Source organism: Mirounga leonina, unplaced genomic scaffold, assembly GCF_011800145.1.
Source record: "Mirounga leonina isolate KUSES-001 unplaced genomic scaffold, KU_Mleo_1.0 Mir_418, whole genome shotgun sequence".
Lineage (NCBI taxonomy): Eukaryota > Metazoa > Chordata > Mammalia > Carnivora > Phocidae > Mirounga > Mirounga leonina.
The window spans coordinates 30,537,470-30,560,532 of NW_023270739.1; the positions used below are offsets into that span (position 1 = coordinate 30,537,470).

At 35.8% G+C, this 23,063-nt stretch overlaps 1 protein-coding gene across 1 annotated transcript in view; it reads right to left on the bottom strand.

Moving 5' to 3' along the window:
* Positions 1–23,063, bottom strand: part of LRRIQ1 (leucine rich repeats and IQ motif containing 1) — a 202,657-nt gene that overhangs the window by 120,934 nt on the left and 58,660 nt on the right. The window contains 2 exon segments of the mRNA XM_034987248.1: positions 6,406–6,499; positions 14,795–14,868. Of these exon segments, the coding sequence (XP_034843139.1) occupies positions 6,406–6,499; positions 14,795–14,868 (168 nt within the window).

A 23,063-nucleotide genomic window follows, 5' to 3' on the forward strand; every position in this document is an offset into this window, starting at 1 on the left:
ATATAGGTTTGTTTCTAGTTATTGCAACTGGCAACATGGCAGCTATTTAAATGGAAACTGATATCAAATCAGCAAGAGAATTCATGTCTTATTTGCCCAACGCCTAATAGGAAAACCATGGCCCCCAAAGAGCTTTCTCTGAATAATGGACACAACCACCTATTTTTGTTTGTCATCATAAATTTGGTCTATATAGCTACCAAGGAAAATAAAGATATCTACCTAAAAACAACACATCAGGGATTTTCATTATAAATAATATCACCCGCCAAGCAGCGCCTTTTGGACATAGTTATACCTACTTTTTGTATGGGAAGTTTCACTCTAAGGTTTCCTTTCTAAAAATGAGGACCCAAAGGGGCACCTGGGTAGTTTAGTTGGCTAAGCATCTGACTCGGTCAGCATCTGACTTGGCTAAGCAGTCAGCTCAGTCATGATCTCAGGGTCCTGGGATCGAGTCCCAAGTTGGGCTCGGTGCTCAGTGTGGAGTCTGCTTGACCCTCTCCCTCTGCTCCTTCCCCAGCTCGAGAGTTCTCTCTCTCTCTCTCTTGCTCTCACTCTCTCTCTCAAATAAATAAAATCTTAAAAAAATAAAATAATAAAAATAAATGAAAATGAGGAGGCCCAAACCTTGGGATTAGGGTTTTAAACCCCAATGTAAGAAAAGCACAGCCCCAGAACTTGAGCTAGTACATCTAGATGGGGATCTTCACTACTTCAATTCCAAATGAAAGAGTCCTTTTCCCAGCTGGCAAGAGGTCTAGAAACATATTTAGGGGGTCCTTTCATATATATACACAAATTCTTTAAATAGCTGCAATGTCTGATCTCCTTATAAGTTGATATTAACTAATAGTTGGTATTCCTATAACAATTTGTCCTAAGATCAGTTTTTCAGGAAACATGAGGAACCTGACAAATATCATGGTTCCCTAAAAGTCTAAGAACTCCAGCTATAGAACTGACACTGATAATTACTGCAAATCAATAATAAGATCAATCGTCAATTTATAGGTAATAATACTTTCAATCACTAAAGAAAAATTTTAAAAATTCAATAGAAAAATTAGAGGGCCTGAAACATGCATTTTTTTTCAAGCTTTTACACATTATAGTGTAAAATTCTGTAATGTATTCCTTCAACAAGTAATTTTGGTCATCTATGACATATATATACATATATATCATATATATACATATCCTATACACACACACACACATATATATAGTCTATAAAGTTACCTAGGAAAATAAAAATATCTGTGTAAAAATAATCCATTAGATATTTTCATTATAAATAATATCACCTGCCAAGCAGAGCCTTTTAGACATAATTACTCTTCTTTATGTATGGGAATTTTCACTCTAAGATCACTTTTCTAGTTCTAAACTAGAAAGATCTATACAATAGTCTGGGACCACTTCCACTACTTAATTTTAGCCCTTTTTTAATGCCTGGACTCTCTAATAGCATTTAATTTGGCCACTTTCCCTAATCCCTTATCACTTTGCTGTTGAAAAAAAAATCTTCCCCAAACACTATTTTCCTTTTCATACAGCTATTCAAAATTTCCCTATAGCTCCTTAAAAATAATGGCTAACATCTGCCAACTGTGGTATATGCTAGGTACTACTATAAAATGCTTTTATGCAGCAACATATTTAGTCCTCACAAAGACTATTGGCGTACTCTGGTGCCCATGTTCTTCTCTACATTTTCCGGCCTCTTTTGCAGTTAGTTTGGCCTTATGACTGGCTACAGCCAGTAGAATATGAGAGAAGTGATCAATGCCACTTTTGAGATGAGAGTGGTGAAATGTCAGTTGTTCTTTCTCTGTGGTCTCTTCCCCTCCCTCGCCAGAATCTACTACCTAAAAAAGTCAGATTACATCGAAGTTGCATGACACAGAGCCACAAAAGGGAAGTATCCTGAGTTTCTGAGTCTGCTTAGATTAGACAGGCCGAACTCACATCAGACACAATATAGACAAAAAATAAGCTTCTATTGTACTAAACCACATAGATTTCTGGGTTCGTTGTTGTGTGGTACAACCTATTACCTTAATGGGTAAGGCCTGAGGGAGCTACTCTTATTATATCCATTCTATAGATGAAGATGCTGAGATACAGCTAGATTAAGTAATTTGTGCAAGGCAAACAGCTAGAAAGTGATGGAACTAGACATGCACCTGAGCAGTTTACTCACAAGGCCTATACATATATCTAGTATGCTATAGGCTCTCTCCATGACCACTGGATAAAGGAGACTTTTTTACTCTAGCATACAAGGCCCTTTACAATCTGGCAGCAATATATCATATGCAACAGTAAAGCAAAGTATTTAAATTCCAGGCTTTAGAACTCTAATCCCTTCCCTGACAATTACATCACAACTGGGCAAATCACAAGGAATCCAAGCCTCAGTTAGTACCTCTGTAAAATCAGAATGATAATTACAGAACCCAACTCAGAGTTGCTGTGGAGTAATACGTATAGATAGTAGGTCATTCTCTGACCCACCGTAAATGCACGCACTTGATTTCTTATTTCTTTCCAAAGGTATTTCCCACTCTTACCTACTTTACACCTGAATAGACCAGAGCCTAAACTTGTCTTTCACATTCCCTCCTTTTCATCAATATTTCCTCCATCAGAAGTGCTTTTTTTTTCTTTTAACTTGATTTTAAATCTTATCAAACTTTTGAGATTTAACCCAAAGTTTGCCTCTTCAGTAAATGTATTTTTTTCCTGGTCACACTAAATTAAGGTGGGATTTCTAAAGTATATCAGTTGCCTACAATAGTCATCTGACACTGGTATTAGGTACTAAAATCTAAGAGTTAAAGAGCACAAACTGAAGCTGGATTGCATGGGTTTGAATTCTGGCTCTTCCACTAGTTAGCTGTGTAACCTTGGGCATGTTTTTTAGCCTTTATATGACTCTGTTTCCCCACCTGTAAAATGGGGATACTAGCTAACTATTTTATTAGGCATATTATAAATATTAAATGAGAACAATGCTGGGCACAAAGTAAACACTATGACAGTGTTTGCTATCACTATTAGTTTTCATGGCTATCATTCTTTGCCTACATTTTTATCCCTACCAAGATTATAAACATGGTTTGAAATCATGGAGTGCATTGAATTTCCTGTATAGTGTCCAAATTTTGGGACATTGGCTAGATATAGTAGGCATACAATAAATATTTGGTGATTTAATAAGAGCCCACAGTGTGCTTAGCCTTGACATGGAAAATAGTAGATTTCTGAATGTTTACCATGTTCCAGGAATTGTGCCCAACAAAATATGTGTATTATCCCATTCAATTATCATAACTACCCCATAAGAGAGGTACTATTATTATCTTCATTTTACTGTTGAGGATTCAGAGACATAGGAAAGTTGTTATCTGCCCAGGATCGCACAGTATGGGGCAGGAAAAGGATGTCCTTGTTTAAAATCACAGTGATTTCCACACTTTAGTGTGCATCAAATCATTCAAAGGCCTTCCTGAAACACAGATTACTAAACATCATCCCCTAGTGTCTGATTAAATGAGTACGGACAGCGTCCAAGATTTTGCATTTCTAACAAGTGTTCAAGTGATGATGAAGTTGCTTGTCTAGGGATACACCTTTGAAAACCACTTCACTGGGTGATAGTCTTTCCTTTATACTACACAGCTTAAATTGCACCTGGAAACAGATGTTCCTAAGGTAGAAATTGACAAGTTCTATTCTAAAACATGTAAAAACATACCAGGTTTCCCTAAAAAATAGTGTAACTTTAGAAATTTATGTGGAAATTGAGCTTTAAAGAAAATAGAAAAACAGATTTTCTGGCAAAGATAATAACTCTTCTGTGATACACACGCTATCAACAAGTAGCAAATTACACAGGTGTTTGACTTGGTATAAAAATGCTATTTTCTTAATGAAAAACCAATAAACAAATTCAGAAAATCAATACTTGTGGAAAGAGAGTGTCAAAGGTTTGCAATGGCATCAGAGAAGGGAGGGAAATAGACTACTTTCTATACTGTCTTATCTTGTTCTACAAGTGGATTAAGTCAGATATAGGAATTTTTAAACATGACCAGATCATTGGTTCTACTGTAAGATACATTCCTTTGGAAATCATCAGAACCAGGATCTTCCTGGCTATGGCCACACATCACAGAAAAACCAAATCAGGACAAAGAATCAATTGCTTCTTCCCTAGGATCAGATGTCACAACAACTTTCTTTTCAATTATGTGTCCTTCCTTGTCTATATTTTATTCATAAATGTTATATTTTCACTACCTGATCAAATTGATAAGATTTATAGATTTGATCCAAACTCTGAGGATCCTGAAACAGGTTTTCTTACCTGAATTTCAGTATATATTTGCCTTTATTTGTACTTAGTGTGTTGTCAAACTTATCTTGCTAAATTAGGCTATAAACCCTGTCTATTCTTGGCTTGTTCTGTCTTGATGTACCCATGAGTTAATATGATACATATGTCAAATGTATAATAAATCATGTTAAATTGTCTTACAAATGGATGCTGCTAGACATAAAAAGAGACAAGAGTTTAGATCAGAATCATCAGCAGTACTAGAAAAGTGGACATATGCAAAGTCTTTCAGAATTCTGGGATTTAATTCACCTGGACCTGGGTAAATGGGTAATGATCTGAGGATGTATAAAAGAAAATGACTTAAGGCCAAGGGAAAGAACCAGGGGGAAGCAAAAGGTAGAGAAATTACAGGAACCCATATGGGGCTGGGAATAATTCGTATCAGCCAAAGTTGAAAGGATATACATAAGAGGCACCAGAGAGTCAGTTCCATAGCAGAAAAGCTAAACTGGCACTAGTCTAAAGATTTCTTTGAGACTTCCCTAACAGAACTTAAAAGCAAGCTTTAAAAGCATCTCACTAATTTCAAGTAACTTAGCTGCTGTACATCAGAAACAAAATAGATGTTGCCTAAAGAAAAAGAACAAAAATAAGAAATCAACAGTATAAAATTTAAGATGTCCAGAATACAATCACAATTGACCAAGCATGCAAGAAGCAGGGCAATATGACCCAGAATTGGGGGGGGGGGGGGAATCAACAAAAATAGACCCCCAAATGATATAGATGATGAAACTAGCAGAGAAGGATTTTGGAATAGCTATTATAAATATTTTTCATATGTTAAAGATGATTCAGGAAACCATGAGCATGATTAGGAGAGAAATCGCAAATATTAAAAAAAAATAAATGAAACTTCTAGAGATGAAAAACACAGTATCTGAACTCTGAACTGATTAATTCTGGATGGGATTAACATCAAAATAGGTATGTAAGAAGAAAATATCAGAAAACTTGAAGATAAAGCAATAACTATTAAGAGTGAATTACAGGCAGAAAAAAAGTGTAATATATAAGAACAGAGCAATAGCAACTTCTAGAATATATCAAGTGATCTGATATTGGTGAAATTGGCATCCTAGTAGAACAAGATAGGAAGGAGGCAGAAAAAATACGTGAAAAAATAATGGGCAAAAAAATTCTAAATTTTATGGAAACTACAAATTCATCAGATTCAAGAGGTTCAACAGATATTAAGAAGAGTAAATCTACATAAAACCACAGCAAAACACATTATAATCAAATTGCTGAAAACCACTGATAAAGAGAATATATTAGAAGTCTCCAAAGAGAATGTTGGCAGATTTCATCAGAAACAATAAAGGCCATCAAAGAGTGGAGAGACATTTTTAAAGTCTAAGGGTGGCAACTGACTGCAAAGGGGCATGAGATAATTTTTTTAAGGTAGTAAAAATGTTTAATATCTTAATTGTGGTGGTTTTATACCATATCCATACTCATAAATAAAACTGATAAAGTTTACTGTATGAAAATTATCTCAAAAAAAGCTCTTCATGAAAAAAGATGCTGGTCAATTTGGGGGGAAATGGTGTTAGCATAGTATGAGAATTTCAGATTAGAAACACTTTTTTAAAGAAGAAAATTCATTCTAAAAAAATTACAAAATATTTTTCTTCTATTACATCTAGGTACTGCAATATTTCAAAGAGAAGCATGGATTCACATAGGTTTATAAGTCATACTTTAATAGACACCAACAAACTCCAAGTTACCATTATACTAAAATTGTCACATAATCAATGGTATGGATCAAAATAATCATTTTAAATTTGCATTAGTTCATACATGTGCAAAAAATTATTTTAGGTTTAAGATATTTTTAAAACTAATATTATAAAAATTTCTTGTTTTGAGTAACTTTTAAATTATTTTATTAACTTTTCCCAAGCAATTAATATGCACAGAACAATTTTCATCAAATCGTGTTTTCTGCAACTATAATAAAGTATATAATAGAGTGCAACAATATTTCTTACCTCCAGTTTATTTCTTGAAGAAGTGGGTTTCCAGTGAGAGACAATTCATGAAGAGAATAGCATGCATCAAACCATCTAATGGCACTTGTAAGATCTACAGAAAATAAACAATAAAAATCATTACAGAAGATAGTAACAGAGAAAGAAAAATAATCACAAATCAATGACCATTTATTTATTGGTTAGGTAGTAAAGCGATAACAATTATTTATTTTGCAGAATACAGTATGCTTTTAGAAAGAGACTATGTTAAGAACACAGACTCTGGGGCACCTGGGTGGCTCAGTCATTAAGCGTCTGCCTTCGGCTCAGGTCATGGTCCCAGGGTCCTGGGATCGAGCCCCGCATCGGGCTCCTTGCTCCGCGGGAAGCCTGCTTTCCCCTCTCCCACTCCCCCTGCTTGTGTTCCCTCTCTCACTGTGTCTGTCAAATAAAATCTAAAAAAAAAAAAAAAAAGAACACAGACTCTGCTGTTAGAATATATATTTCTCCCATTTAGCAGCTTTGTGAACTTATGCAAACCATACAATTGCTTTGTGATTCAGGCTCATTACCTATCTTATTGGGTGAGGGTTAAATGAGGTAATATGTGTAAAGGGCTTAGAACTGTTTGTGCCAGATTGTTAGCACAAAATCTGAAGAAGTGAAATCTAAAGCAATAAGATAAGTGGTAAAGTTGAACACATACATAAATAGAGTTACATAGACCTACTTTACTTTCAAAAGTAAGAATAGTAGGTCAATCTAGTGTACATTACAGAGTAATTTATATTGAATTGTTCTCCCACAGAAAAATATCATAAAACTAGACAATATATAGGAAGCACCTGTTTTTTAAACCTGACTCTGCGAGATGGGAAACATACCTGGTGAGCCTACAACCACAGTGGTTTTCTGTTTGAAAGCAGTTTACTTCAGAGCGGTAAAGACCAAATAAAGAAGCTCTTTTGCTGAGTGAGGAGACAAAGATTAGAATAAGCTGGAATTTATGATGAAAAATACTGAGAAGGAGCTGTGTGTTTATATGTTGTGAGGAGGGAATTGGGGGAAGAAGTCTCTGTGAAGATTTACCACAGATTTACCACAGGTCCATGGACAAGTGTGAGGTGTCACACACACACAGAAAGATTGAAAATCCTAGCAGAGATCACCAACTGTAAGGCTGAAAGCTGAATGATGACACTAAGTTCATGTAGCAGCAAAAGATATTGGAGTCAACCCAGACAAAATGAGACCTAACTGAGTATCTCACAGATTGAGCTACAATCCAGAAAGACTATGCAGTAGGAGGAACACAATGCCGTGGGGTAGGGGCATGCACTAAGAGTTGAAAACTACAATAGCTTGTCCTAAGAGAGAACGAAATTAAAGAAGACAGAAAAAAAAAATTACCCATAAATGCTTCAACTGCCTGCCAGAACTGAACGTAACTGCCTTTAAAAGGAAGACAATTTCCAGACTCACTAAACTGTATTATATACAATGTTCAATATATAATTAAAAATTATTAGACATATCAGGGCACCTGGGTGGCTCAGTCAGTTAAGCATCTGCCTTTGGCTCAGGTCATGTCCTCAGGGTCCTGGGATAGAGCCCTGCATCAGGCTCCCTGTTCAGTCAGGCTCCCTGTACAGGGGAGCTCCCTGTTCAGCTTCTCCCATTCCCTCTGCCCCTCCACCCTGCTTGTGCTCTCTCTCTCTAATAAATAAAATGTTTTAAAAAATTACTAGACATATCAAACAAAACAGATTTTACTTCAGACAAAACACACTTTAAAACAAAGACTGTAATAAGAGACAAAGAAGAGTGTTACATAATGATAAAAGGGGTAAATCCAACATGAGGATATAACATTGTAAATATTTATGTACCCAATGCAGGAGCACCTAAATATTTAAAGCAAATATTAACAGCCTTAAAGGGAGAAATAGACAGCAACACAATAATCATAGGGGACTTTAATATTCCATTTACATCAATGACTAGATTATTGATAACTGATGTATCGTATACATCAATATATAGAATAGAAAGAAAATCAAGAAGGAAACATCAGTCTTAAACATGTTAGACCAGATGGACTTAAGAAATCATATCAAACATCTTTTCCAACACAATGATATGAAACTAGAAATCAATTACAAAAAGAAAATGAAAATTCACAAATATGTGGAGATTAAACAACATACTATCAAACAAGCAATGTTTCCAAGAAGAAATCAAGAGAAATTAAAAAATACCTTGAGACAAATGAAAATGTAAATGTAACATACCAAACTTTATGGGATGCAGCAAAAGCAGTTCTAAGAGGGAAGTTCACAGTGATAAATGCCTACCTCAAGAAATAAGAAACATCTCAAATAAACAATCTAACTTTAAACTTCAAGAAACCAGAAAAAGAAGAACAAAGGAAGTCCAGAGTTATTAGAAGGAAGAAAATAACAAAGATTGGAGCAAAAATAAATAAAATAAAGACTAAAAATACAATAGAAAAGATCAATAAAGCTAAGAGCTGATTCTTTGAAAAGACAACAAAATGGCAAACCTTAGCCAGACTCAGCAAAAAAAAAAAAAAAGAAGAAGAAGAAGAAGGAGAAGGAGGACGAGGAGGATGCAAATAAATAGAATCAAAAATCAAAGAAATGTTACAACTTTTACCACAGAAATACAAAGGATAGTAAAAGACTACTAGGAAAAATCATATGCCAAAAAATTGGGACAACCTAGAAGAAAAGGATACATTCCTAGAAACACACAATCTACCAAGACTGAATCATGATGAAATAGAAAACTGAACAGATCAATTACTGTAAGATGACTGAATCATCTTAATCAAAAACCTCCCAAGGAACAAAAGTCCAAGATCAGACAGCTTCACTGGTGAATTCAATAAAACATTCACAGAAGGATTAATACTAATCCTTCTCAATCTCTTCCAAAAAATAAAAGAGTGGGAACTCTTCGAAACCCATATTATGAAGCCAGCATTACCCTGATACCAAAACTAGACAAGAACACCACAAGAAAATTATAAGCCAATATTCCTGATAAACATAGATATGAAAAATGCTCAGCAAAATATTAGCAAACTAAATTCAATAATATATTAAAAACACATCACCATGATCAAATGGGATTTATCAACATCCACAAATCAGTCAATGTAATATACCACATTAAAAAAATGCAGAATAAAAATCCATATGACTATCTCAAACAATGCAGAGAAAGCATGTGACAAAATTCAGCATCCACTTATGATAAAAATGCTCAATGAAGTGGGTATAGAGAGAATGTATCTGAACATAATAAAGGCCATATATAACAACCCCACAGCTAACCAGCTAACATCATCCTTAATGGTGAAAATGTGAAACTTTTCCTCCAAGATCAGGAATAAGACAAGGATGCCCACTATCACAACTTTATTTGACATAATTTTGGAAGTCCTATCTAGAGCAATTACACAAGAAAATAAAATAAAAGGTATCCAAATTGGAAAGGAAGAAGTAAAACTGTAGCTATTTGGAGATGACATGATATATAGAAAATCTTAAAGACTCAATCAAAAAACTGTTAGAACTAATAAATTCACTAAAGTTGTAGGATACACAATCAATACACAAAAATTTGTTGGGTTTCTTTACACTAATGAGCCATCAGAAAAAAAATTCAGAAAACAATCTTATTTATAATTGCATCAAAAAAAAAATATCTAGGAATAAATTTAACCAAAGAGATGAAAGACCTATATATTGAAAACTACAAGATATTAATGAAAAGAACTGAGGAAGACAAACAAATGGAAAGATATGCCATGTGCTAGATTGGAAGAATTAATATTGCTAAAATGTCCATACCTCTCAAAGCAATATATTCAGTGCAATCCCTATCAAAATCCCAATGGCATTCTTCACAGAAATAGAACAAATAATCCTAAAATTTATACAGAACCACAAAGGACTCTGAATACTCAAAGCAATCTTGAGAAAGAACAAAGCTGGAGGCATCATGCCCCTTGATTTCAAACTATACTACAAAGCCACAGTAACTAAAACAGTATGGTATCAGCATAAAAACAGACATAGAGATCGATGGAACAGAGACCCCAGAAATAAACCTACACATATATGTTTAATTAATTTATTGACAAAGGAGCCAAGAATATACAATGGGAAAGAATAGTCTCTTCAATAAGTGATGTTGGGAAAACTGCACAGTCACATACAAAACATGAAACTTGACCACTGTCTTACAACATACACAAAAATTAACTCAAAATGGATTGAAGACTTGAACATAAGATCTGAAACCATAAAACTCATAGAAAAAAACTCCTTGACATGGGTCTTGGATGATTTTTTTATCTAACACCAAAAGAAAAGGCAACAAAAGTAAAATAAACAAGTGGAACCATACCAAACTAAAAGCTTTGCACAGCAAAGGAAACTATGAACAAAATGAAAAGGCAACCTACTGAATGGGATAAAACATTTGCAAATCACATGTCTGATAAGGGTAAGGGTCTAATTTCCAAAATTTATAAAGAACTCATACAACTCAGTAGCAAAAATCCAATCTGATTAAAAAAGGGGCAGAAGATCTGAATAGACATTTTTCCAAAGAAGACATACAGATGGCCAACAGGCACATGAAAAGATGTTCAAAATCATTAGTCATCAGAGAACTGCAAATTAAAATCACAACAGGGTATCGTTTCACATCTGTTAAGATAATTATTATCAGAGGCGCTTGAGTGGCTCAGTCGTTAAGCGTCTGCCTTCAACTCAGGTCATGATCCCAGGGTCCTGGGATCAAGCCCCGCATCGGGCTCCCTGCTCAGCCAGGGGTCTGCTTCTCCCTCTCCCACTCCCCCTGCTTGTGTTCCCTCTCTCGCTGTGTCTCTCTCTGTCAAATAAATAAAATCTTTAAAAAAAATAGCTATTATCAATAAGACAAGAAATAACAAGTGTTGGCAAGGATATGGAGAGAAGGGAACCCTCTCACACTGTTGGTGGGAATGTAGATTGGTACAGCCATTATGGAAAATAGATAGAGGTTCCTCAAAAAATTAAAGATAAAACCACCTTATGATCTAGCAATTCCACTTCAGGTTATTTATTTAAAGAAAAAAAACTTATATTTAAAGAAAAAAAGTTATATGTACCCCCATGTTCATTCATTACAGCATTATTTACAATAGCAAAGATTTGGACACAACCTAAATGCCCACTGATGTGTGAATGGATAAAACAATTGTGTTTTTAGATGTACAATGGAATATTATTCAGCCATAAAAAAGAATGAAACCTTGCCATTTGTGACAATATGGATGGATCTCAAGGGCATTATGCTAAGTGGAATAAGTCAGAAAAAGACAAATGCCATATGATCTCTCTTCATATATGGAGTCTAAAACAAAACAAAAAGCAAGCTCAGAACTTGGACGAATTGTTTTTTTATTTGTTTAAATAAACTGATTGCAAGATATGTTTGTCATGTAAATGCCTGTTTAACTCCAGAAGCAAAGAATAACATTTTAGCACCAAGCAGAACTACTTAGAAAGACGACTCTATAGGATCAAAATTTGGAAGAAAATTTCTAGTTCTAATTAACACTGTATGTACCATTATTTAGGAATTAGCACACATTCTTGCAACCAGAGAACCTTTGAACTAAATGTCCTCTGTCTCCTTTGCTATGGTACTTGAACTATCTATCTGTACTCTCTGGAACTGTGCTATGTATATAAACTGTACAGATCTGTTTGAAAGACTTATTGTTTTAGTCATTTCAAAGTTTTCCCAATGATCTGCTAACAGAACTGAAGTTGTCCTTGGTAATATGGCTGGTTTTGTTTTCAAATATATTAAGTTGTTCATTTTCAAAAATACCACTTCCATCACCTGAGTGGACTGTTGCCTTATGGAAGCTAATTTTGTCCAGAGAGAAAACGAAAGGCCTTGAGGAAAAAAGCCTTTGGGACCCAACAGCCAGATCCGTGAAGAATATCAGGAAGCCAAGGTGACTGCAGTGAAATGATAGGAAGGGAATGGGGGTGTAGTAGAAGCCAAGGTTTGAGAGGACTCTGCTATTCATCTGCATGTATATGCAATGAATACCTCTAGGGAGCCCTGACCAGCTAGTAACTTTGGCTGCTGCTGGGGAAGCAAGGCTAAGGAGACTTTTCCCTGAATTCCTTTTTGAATCTTTAGAATCTTGATCCATGTGTTGCTTTTTTAAAATTTCTAATTAAATAAAGCATCTCATAAAATAATTACTAAACATATAAAGAAATAGGAAAGTATGATCTATCATTAGCTCAGTTAATAGAAAAACATTTAATAGAAACTCATCCCAAAGTAAGTCAAAGGTAAATCAAATATTTTGAGACACCAAAGTAATTCAATGATGAAAAAAGCTTGTTCAACAAATGTTGCTGGAACAAGGGATATCCATATTAAAAACTAAACTCATTCTCTACTTCATACCATTCATAAAATAATTTGACATGGATCATAGACAGACTTAAAGGTAAGAACTAAAAGTACAAAATTTTTATAAGAAAGCAAGAAAATTTATAAAATCATCTTCTCAAATGGGAGGTAGAAAAATATTACAAAGGACACAGAGTGAACAATAACTACTAAAAATAATAAATTAAACTTCATCAAAATTGAAAACTTCTGCTCATCTGAAAATACCATTAATAAAAATTCATGGTTATAGAGAGACCAGGAAAAATATTACAAAACATATATCTAACAAAGAATTACATCCAGAATATACAAAGGACTTATACATATCAATAAAAAAAGGGCAAATAACCAATAAAAATGGTAAGACATTTGAATACACACAAAAGAATATGTAAAAATCATCAATAAATAAGAATGTAAAAAGGCTTAATATCGTTATTCATCAGGGAAATGTAAACTAAAACCATAATGAGATAACACAATTGAAATATTAAACATCCTCTAGAATGCAGCAGTTGAAACTCCAGTACATTGCTGGTGTAAAATGTTTTAACTATTTTGGCAAACTTTTTTTCAGTTTCTTACAAACATATACCTACTCTATTGTCCGGCAATTACACTCTTACACATTTATCCCACAGAAATAAAAACATGTCCACAGAAAGATTTATATAAGAATTTCCCCCGGAAATTCCATTAAAAATCATAGCAGCCCCAAATCGGAAAGAATTAAAATATTGATCAACAGGAAAATGGACAAAGTGTGATATATTCATACAATGGACTACACCTCAGCCAAAAAAAAAAAAAAAGAAAGAAAGAAGAAACAACTGATACAGTGGAATGTCACATGAATGCTAAGAAAGCCAGAGGAAAGAGAACATACTGTTTGATCAAATTAATATAAAAATACAAGAGTCAAGTTAATCTATGGTGACAAATTTAGAACTATGGTTGTCTCCATGAGGGGACTGACTGAGAACTGGGATGGGTAAATTTAGGGAGGGACTGGCCATGTAAATCAGTTAATCATTCTTTAATTTAATAAACTTTTAATGGGTGTTTATACATGTTAGAAGTCAACAAGTTAGACAAATTACTTTACTCATCTTCATTAGGCTATTTATTTCATAGGTAAAAGATACATGAATTTCAAATAAAAATATAATTGTGGTATGTGCCCAGGTCTACCAGAAAGATATGGAAATAATATGATTTTATTTTTTTTAAGATTTTATTTATTTATTTGACAGAGAGAGAGAGCACAAGCAGAGGGAGCAGCAGAGGGAGAGGGAGAAACAGGCAGGACCCTGGGATCATGACCTGAGCCAAAAGCAGACACTTAACCGACTGAGCCACCCAGGAGTCCCAATAATATGATTTTAAAAGTGGAAGGAAATTTAATTGGATGATTTCACCATACTTTGAAGGAATTCAGAAATTGCCACCCCAATATACAGCATATTGACTATTTTGAGTTAAAGGCATTTAAAAAACAGATACAAGAAGGACATTGTGACCTTCCTTTTTTTTCTTACAAGCAAGAGATGAAATGCCTGAAAGATATCCTCCCTGTATTAGAAGGAAAGAGATATTCTCATCAAAAGGATAGGAAGTAGAGGGCAAGAGAAATACATACAAACAAACTTGAAAAAAAAAACAAAAAACAATGACAAGTTGTATTCTTTACTTCTAAATCTGCCTTGTATCAGTTTAATTCTTAGGCCTAGCCTAAGATCTTAAGAGGATACAGGAAAAATCTTTCCTCCTCTACACCTTATTGTATAGGTATGTTCTTTGTAAATACCACTAACACATCTATCCAAAACAACTCCCTTACCACATTTGGAAAAGAAACTCAGAAGCTCATTACATACTTTTTAAAAATTATGTATTGTTCTAAACTTACCAGAAAGACAATTGTTGCTGACATCTAGTTTTTCCAAAGAAACAAAATGAAAAAGTGGTATGATTTTTGTCAAGCTGAAAACAAAGAAATTCATAAAAATTTTAATTAGGGATATCCTTATTATTGATGTAACTATATAGTAACATTTATATAACACAATTATGTAATGATATGTAATTATATATAATTTTATATACAATTGTATTTGTATAATAAAATACAATTATAACATTAACAGTACTAATTAAAAATGTATAAATTATAAAATTCCAACTATTTATTCTATACTGGAAGATTTATATTCATTTCTAAAGAGAAATTACAATGGACTATCAATTTCAATGACAAATATCATGCAGTTTAATGTGTAGTGGCTATTTAAATAAAAATAAGTACATTTTTTGGTTGTTACTGTTTTTGTATAAGGCCAAATTTACAGAGAAATTTTTTTTTTAAGATGTTACTTATTTTTTGACAGAGAGGGACATAGCAAGAGCAGGAACACAAGAAGGGGGAGTGGGAGAGGGAGAAGCAGGCTTCCCGCAGAGCAGGGAGCCCAATGTGGGACTCCATCCCAGGACCCTGGGATCATGACCTGAGCCGAAGGCAGACGCTTAATGACTGAGCCACCCAGGCACCCAACAGAGAATTTATATTATCTATATAATTTTCCTGGCTCAAACACATAACTTAAGCCACTAAGAGGTAAAAATATAAAGAAAAACATTTTTCACTTTTTGACAGCATAACAGCTTAGTTACTAATTTTGTTTTAATTCAAAAAAAAATTTTTGGGTTTCGGAGCAAGATGGCAGAGGAGTAGGAGAACTAAATTTCCTCTGGTCCCAGGAATTCAGCTAGACAGGGATCAAACCATTCTGAACACCTACGAACTCAACAGGAGATCGAAGAAAAGAATAGCAGCAACTCTCTGAACAGAAAGGCAACCACTTTCTGGAAGGTAGGACGTGCGGAGAACTGAATCCAAGGCTATATTCGGGAATATAGATGGTGGGGGAGGGGGCCTCCATCAGCTGCTACTGGCAAGTGATAGAGCAGCAGAGCACAAAATCGGAACTTTTAGAAGTTGGCTCCACTGAGGGATGTCGCTCCGGTGGCTAAGCGGGGGTGGAACCCTCTCTGGGACAGTGTGGTCTCAGGACCCTGGGGGTCACAGACAGACCGGGGGTGCCTGAGTGTGGCAGAGCTCCTAGGGATCGGAGCGGGGAAGCCAGCTGCAGAGATGGAGTCAAGGCGCGGGCTCTGAGCTCGGGGTTGCCATAAACTGTGATCCGCGGCACAGTCGAGCCACTGCTCCTCCAGCAGGGACCCAATAAGTGGCAGATCCGGGGAGACTCCCCTTCTTCCCCTGGGAGGAGCAGCGCAGGAGTGCACCACAGGGATCTGCTGGGTTTGGAGACTCCACACCGAGTCAGGTGCCAGAGATAGAAATGCTTGGTCACAGGCCGGGTGAGCACGGAGTGTGGCCAGAGACCAGGGAGACGGGAGGGACTGACTGCTTTTCTCTGGGGGTGCACTGAGGAGTGGGGCCCCGAGCTCTCGGCTCCTCAGGGCGGTGATTGGGAGGCCGCCATTTTCACTCTCCTCCTCCAAAGCTGTAGGGAAAGCTCGCAGGGAACAAAAGATCCGGAGAGCAAACCCAAGCAGATTACTTAGCCCGACAGGGCAAGGGCGGGGCAATTCCGCCTCCAGCAAAGACATTGGAAAACCACAGTAACAGGCCCCTCCCCCAGAAGATCCGCAAGAAGAGCCAGCCAAGACCAAGTTTACCGATCAATGAGAACAGCAGAACGCCAGCACTAGAGGAATACTGCACATAGAATTCATGGCTTTTTTCCCCCCTGATTCTTTAGTGTTTCAAAGTTAATTTTTTTAATTTTCTTTTTTTCTTTTACTATTATTTTTGAATATTTCTTTTTCCCTTTCTCAACCAACATCTTATCAATCCCTTTTTTAAAAATCATTTTTATTTTTCATTTTTAGAGTCATATTCTATCCCTTCATAGTAGTTAAACCTATTTTTGGTATATATATAAGATGTTCTCTCTTTAAAATTTTGGGATACAGTTGTTTCTAACAGACCAAAATATACCCTAAATCTCTAGTGTATGGCTTTCTTCTAGTCTCCTGCCTGATCACATTCTCTCCTTTTTTTTTTTTTTTTAATTTCTCTTCTTTCTTTTTTCAACCACCTTCTTATCAATTCCTTTTATAAAATCTTTTCTAATTTTCACCTTTACAGTCATATTCCAACCCTTCATCATATATACCCTTATTTTTGTACATATATAAGTTTTTCTTTCTTTAAAATTTTGGGAGGCACTTTCTTCTAACAGACCAAAATACACCCAAAATCTAGTGTGGCACTGATCTATTCACCAGCCTGATCATATTTGACCATATTCTTTTTTTTTTAATCTTTTTCTTTTTCTTTTTTTCCCTTTTCTTTCTTTCCCTTTCTTTTCCCCAGTTTCAGGTCTCTTCCGATTTGTTTAGTGTACACTTTTCTGGGGTCATTGTTACCCTGTTAGCGTTTTGTTCTCTCATTCATCTATTCTCCTCTGGACAAAATGACAAGACGGAAAAAATCACCTCAAAAAAAAAAAAAGAACAAGAGGCAGAACCAACTGCCAGGGACCTAATCAATACAGACATTAGTAAGATGTCAGAACTAGAGTTCAGAATGATGATTTTAAAGATACTAGCTGGGCTTGAAAAAAGCATGGAAGATATAGAGAAACCCTTTCTGGAGAAATAAAAGAACTAAAATCTAACCAAGTTGAAATCAAAAAGGCCATTAATGAGATGCAATCAAAAATGGAGGCTCTAACTGCTAGGATAAATGAGGCAGAAGAGAGAATTAGTGATATAGAAGACCAAATGATGGAAAATAAAGAAGCTGAAAAGAAGAGAGATAAACAACTGAGAATTCGACAGATAAGCGATACCATAAGATGAAACAATATTAGAATAATTGGGATCCCAGAAGAAGAAGAAAGAGAGAGAGGGGCAGAAGGTATAATGGAGCAAATTATAGCAGAGAACTTCCCTAACTTGGGGAAGGAAACAGGCATCAAAATCCAGGAGGCATAGAGAACCCCCCTCAAAATCAATAAAAATAGGTCAACACCCCAACATCTAATAGTAAAACTTACGAGGCTCATAGACAAAGAGAAAATCCTGAAAGCAGCTCGGGACAAGAGGTCTGTAACCTACAATGGTAGAAACATTAGACTGGCAACAGACCTATCCACAGAGACCTGTCAGGCCAGAAAGGACTGGCATGATATATTCAGAGCACTAAATGAGAAAAATATGCAGCCAAGAATACTCTATCCAGCTAGGCTGTCATTGAAAATTGAAGGAGAGAAAAAAGCTTCCAGGACAAACAAAAACGAAAGGAATTTGCAAACAAGAAATATTGAAAAGGGTCCTCTAAGCAAAGAGAGAGACTAAAAGTAACATCGACCAGAAAGAAACAGAGACAATATACAGTAACAGTCACCTTATAGGCAATACAATGGCACTAAATTCATATCTTTCAATAGTTACCCTGAATGTAACTGGGCTAAATGCCCCAATCAAAAGACACAGGCTATCAGACTGGATTAAAAAACAAGACCCATCGATATGCTGTCTGCAAGAGACTCATTTTACACCCAAAGACACCTCCAGATTGAAAGTGAGGGCGTGGAAAACAATTTACCATACTAATGGACACCAAAAGAAAGCTGGGGTCGCAATCCTTATATCAGACATATTAGATTTTAAACCAAAGACTGTAATAAGAGATAAGTAAGGACATTATATCCCACTTAAGGGGTCTATCCAACAAGAAGAGCTAACAATTGTAAATATCTATGCCCCTAACATGGGAGCAGTCAATTATATAAGCCAATTAATAACAAAAGCAAAGAAACACATTGACAACAGTACAATAATAGTAGGGGACTTAACACCCCCTTCACTGAAATGGACAGATCATCTAAGCAAAAGATCAACAAGGAAATAAAGACCTTAAATGACACATTGGACCAAATGGACTTCACAGATATATTCAGAACATTCCATCCCAAGCAACAGAATACACATTCTTCCTAGTGCCCACGGACATTCTCCAGAATAGATCACATCCTAGGTCACAAATCAGGTCTCAACCAGTACCAAAAGACTGGGATCATTCCCTGCATATTTTTGGACCACAGTACTTTGAAACTAGAACTCAATCACAAGAGGAAAGTTGGAAAGAACTCAAATACATGGAGGCTAAAGAGCATCCTACTAAAGAATGAATGGGTCAACCAGGAAATTAAAGAAGAATTTAAAAAATTCATGGAAACAAATGAAAATGAAAACACAACTGTTCAAAATCTTTGGGATGCAGCAAAGGCGGCCCTAAGAGGGAAGTTTATAGCAATAGAAGTTTCTCAAGAAACAAGAAAGGTCTCCAATACACAACTTAACCCTACACCTAAAGGAGCTGGAGAAAGAACAGCAAATAAAGCCTAAACCCAGCAGGAAAAGACAAATAATAAAGATCAGAGCAGAAATAAATGAAATAGAAACTAAAAGAACAGTAGAACAGATCAACGAAACTAGGAGCTGGTTCTTTGAAAGAATTAACAAGATTGATAAACCCCTGGCCAGACTTATCAAAAAGAAAAGAGAAATGACCCAAATCAACAAAATCATGAATGAAAGAGGAGAGATCACAACCAACACCAAAGAAACACAAACAATTATAAGAACATATTATGAGCAACTATATGCCAGCAAATTAGATAACCTGGAAGAAATGGATGCATTCCTAGAGATGTATCAACTACCAAAACTGAACCAGGAAGAAATTGAAAACCTGAACAGACCTATAACCACTAAGGAAATTGAAGCAGTCATCAAAAATCTCCCAACAAACAAAAGCCCAGGGCCAGATGGCTTCCCAGAGGAATTCTACCAAACATTTCAAGAATTAATACCTATTCTTCTGAAACTGTTCCAAAAAACAGAAATGGAAGGAAAACTTCCAAACTCATTTTATGAGGCCAGCATTACCTTGATCCCAAAACCAGACAAAGACCCCATCAAAAAGACGAATTACAGACCAATATCCCTGATGAACATGGATGCAAAAATTCTCACCAAAATACTAGCCAATAGGATCCAACAGTACATTAAAAGGATTATTCACCACGACCAAGTGGGATTTATCCCTGGGCTGCAAGGTTGGTTCAACATCCTCAATTCAATTAATGTGATACAATACATTAATAAAAGAAAGAAGAACAAGAATGATATGATCCTCTCAATAGATGCAGAAAAAGCATTTGACAAAGTACAGCATCCTTTCTTGATCAAAACTCTTGACAGTATAGGGATAGAGGGTACATACCTCAATATCATAAAAGCCATCTATGAAAAACCCACAGCGAATATCATTCTCAATAGGAAAAAACTGAGAGCTTTCCCCCTAAGGTCAGGAACACGGCAGGGATGTCCACTATCACCACTGCTATTCAGCATAGTACTAGAAGTCTTAGCCACAGAATCAGACAACAAAAAGAAATAAAAGGCATCCAAATCGGCAAAGAAGAAGTCAAACTCTCACTCTTTGCAGATGATATGATACTTTATGTGGAAAACCCAAAGGACTCCACCCCAAAACTGCTAGAACTCATACAGGAATTCAGTAAAGTGGCAGGATACAAAATCAATACACAGAAAGCAGTGGCATTTCTATACACCAACAACAAGATAGAAGAAAGAGAAATTAAGAAGTCGATCCCATTTATAATTGCACCCAAAACCATAAGATACCTAGGAATAAATCTAACCAAAGAGGCAAAGAATCTGTACTCAGAGAACTATAAAATACTCATGAAAGAAATTGAGGAAGACACAAAGAAATGGAAAAACATTCCATACTCATGGATTGGAAGAACAAATATTGTGAAGACGTCAATGCTACCTAGAGCAATCTACACATTTAATGCAATCCCTATCAAAATACCATCAACTTTTTTCAAAGAAATGGAACAAGTAATCCTAAAATTTATATGGAACCAGAAAATCCCCCAAATAGCCAGAAGAATGTAGAAAAAGAAAAGCAAAGCTGGTGGCATCACAATTCCGGACTTCAAGCTCTATTACAAAGCTGTCATCATCAAGACAGTATGGTACTGGCACAAAAACAGACACATATATCAGTGGAACAGAATAGAGAGCCCAGAAATGGACCCTCAACTCTATGGTCAACTCATCTTCAACAAAGCAGGAAAGAATGTCCAATGGAAAAAAGACAGTCTCTTCAACAAATGGTGTTGGGAAAATTGGACAGTCACATGCAGAAGAATGAAAGTGGACAATTTCCTTACACCACACAGAAAAATAGACTAAAAACGGTTGAAAGACCTCAGTGTGAGACAGGAGTCCATCAAAATTCTAGAGGAGAACACAGGCAGCAACCTCTTTGACCTCAGCCGAAGCAACTTCTTCCTAGAAACATCCCCAAAGGCAAGGGAAGCAAGGGCAAAAATGAAGTATTGGGACTTCATCAAGGTAAAAAGCTTTTGCACAGCAAAAGAAACAGTCAAGAAAACCAAAAGACAACCGACAGAATGGGAGAAGATATTTGAAAATGAAATATCAGATAAAGGGCTAGTATCCAAAATCTACAAAGAACGTATCAAACTCAACACCCAAAGAACAAATAATCCAATCAAGAAATGAGCAGAAGACATGAACAGACATTTTTCCAAAGAAGACATCCAAATGGCCAACAAACATGTGATAAAGTGCTCAATATCACTTGGCATCAGGGAAATCCAAATCAAAACCTCAATGAGATACCACCTCACACCAGTCAGAATGGCTAAAATTAACAAGTCAGGAAACGACAGATGTTGGCCAGGATGTGGAGAAAGGGGAACCCTCCTACACACTGTTGGTGGGAATGCAAGCTGGTGCAGCCACTCTGGAAAACAGTATGGAGGTTCCTCAAAAAGTTGAAAATAGAGCTACCCTATGACCCAGCAATTGCACTACTGGGTATTTGCCCCAAAGATACAAATGTAGTGATCCAAAGGGGCAGGTGCACTCCAATGTTTACAGCAGCAATGTCCACAATAGCCAAACTATGGAAAGAGCCAAGATGTCCATCAATAGATGAACGGATAAAGAAGATATGATACACACATACACACACACACACACACACACACAAAATGGAATATTATGCAGCCATCAAAAAAACACGAAATCTTGCCATTTGCAACGATGTGGATGGAACTAGAAGGTATTATGCTAAGGGAAATAAGTCAATCAGAGAAAGACATGTATCACATGATCTCACTGATATGAGGAATTCTTAATCTCAGGAAACAAACTGAGGGTTGCTGGAGTGGTGGGGGATGGGAGGAATGGGGTAGCTGGGTGAAAGACATTGGGGAGGGTATGTGCTATAGTGAACACTGTGAATTATGTAAGACTGTTGAATCACAGACTTGTACCTCTGAAACAAATAATACATTGTATGTTAAAAAAAAAAAGGAAGAAGAAGATAGTAGGAAGGGAAAAATGAAGGCGGGAGGGAATCAGAGGGGGAGAGGAACCATGAGAGACTATGGACTCTGAGAAACAAACTGAGGGTTCTAGAAGGGATGGAGTGGGGGAATGGGTTAGCCTGGTGATGGGTATTAAAGAGGGCACGTATTGAATGGAGCACTGGGTGTTATATGCAAACAATGAATCATGGAACACTACATCAAAAACTAATGATGTACTGTATGGTGATTAACATAACATAATAAAATTAAAAAAAAAATTTTGTTTACCAGATTGAAAGTATTATAAGTACTGCAACTATCCAAAGTTACACTAAGGTTATTTCTAAGTTAGAAGTACGCTTCTAAGGAACATAATAATAGAAAAGATTTTATATAGATAGAATAAACTTAAGTTTGGCAGAAATATTTTAACATTTAAAAATAATACTTATTATTAATACATGTATATTTAAATTCTAGTAATAATGATTTTTCCTCCTACTTTTAAAAGTTTCTATCATTTTCTAAGATATATTGTCATTAAGAGTCCAAATTCAAGTAAAGGAAATAAGTGATATTCACATCATTGGAAACAACAGCCATGAAGGGAAAATTAATTTAGTTTGATTTGCATGTCCAACTAAGGGAAGTCTACACTTTTTCTGTAATATAATATCACATTACCATAGCTATTTAGAAATAAAAATT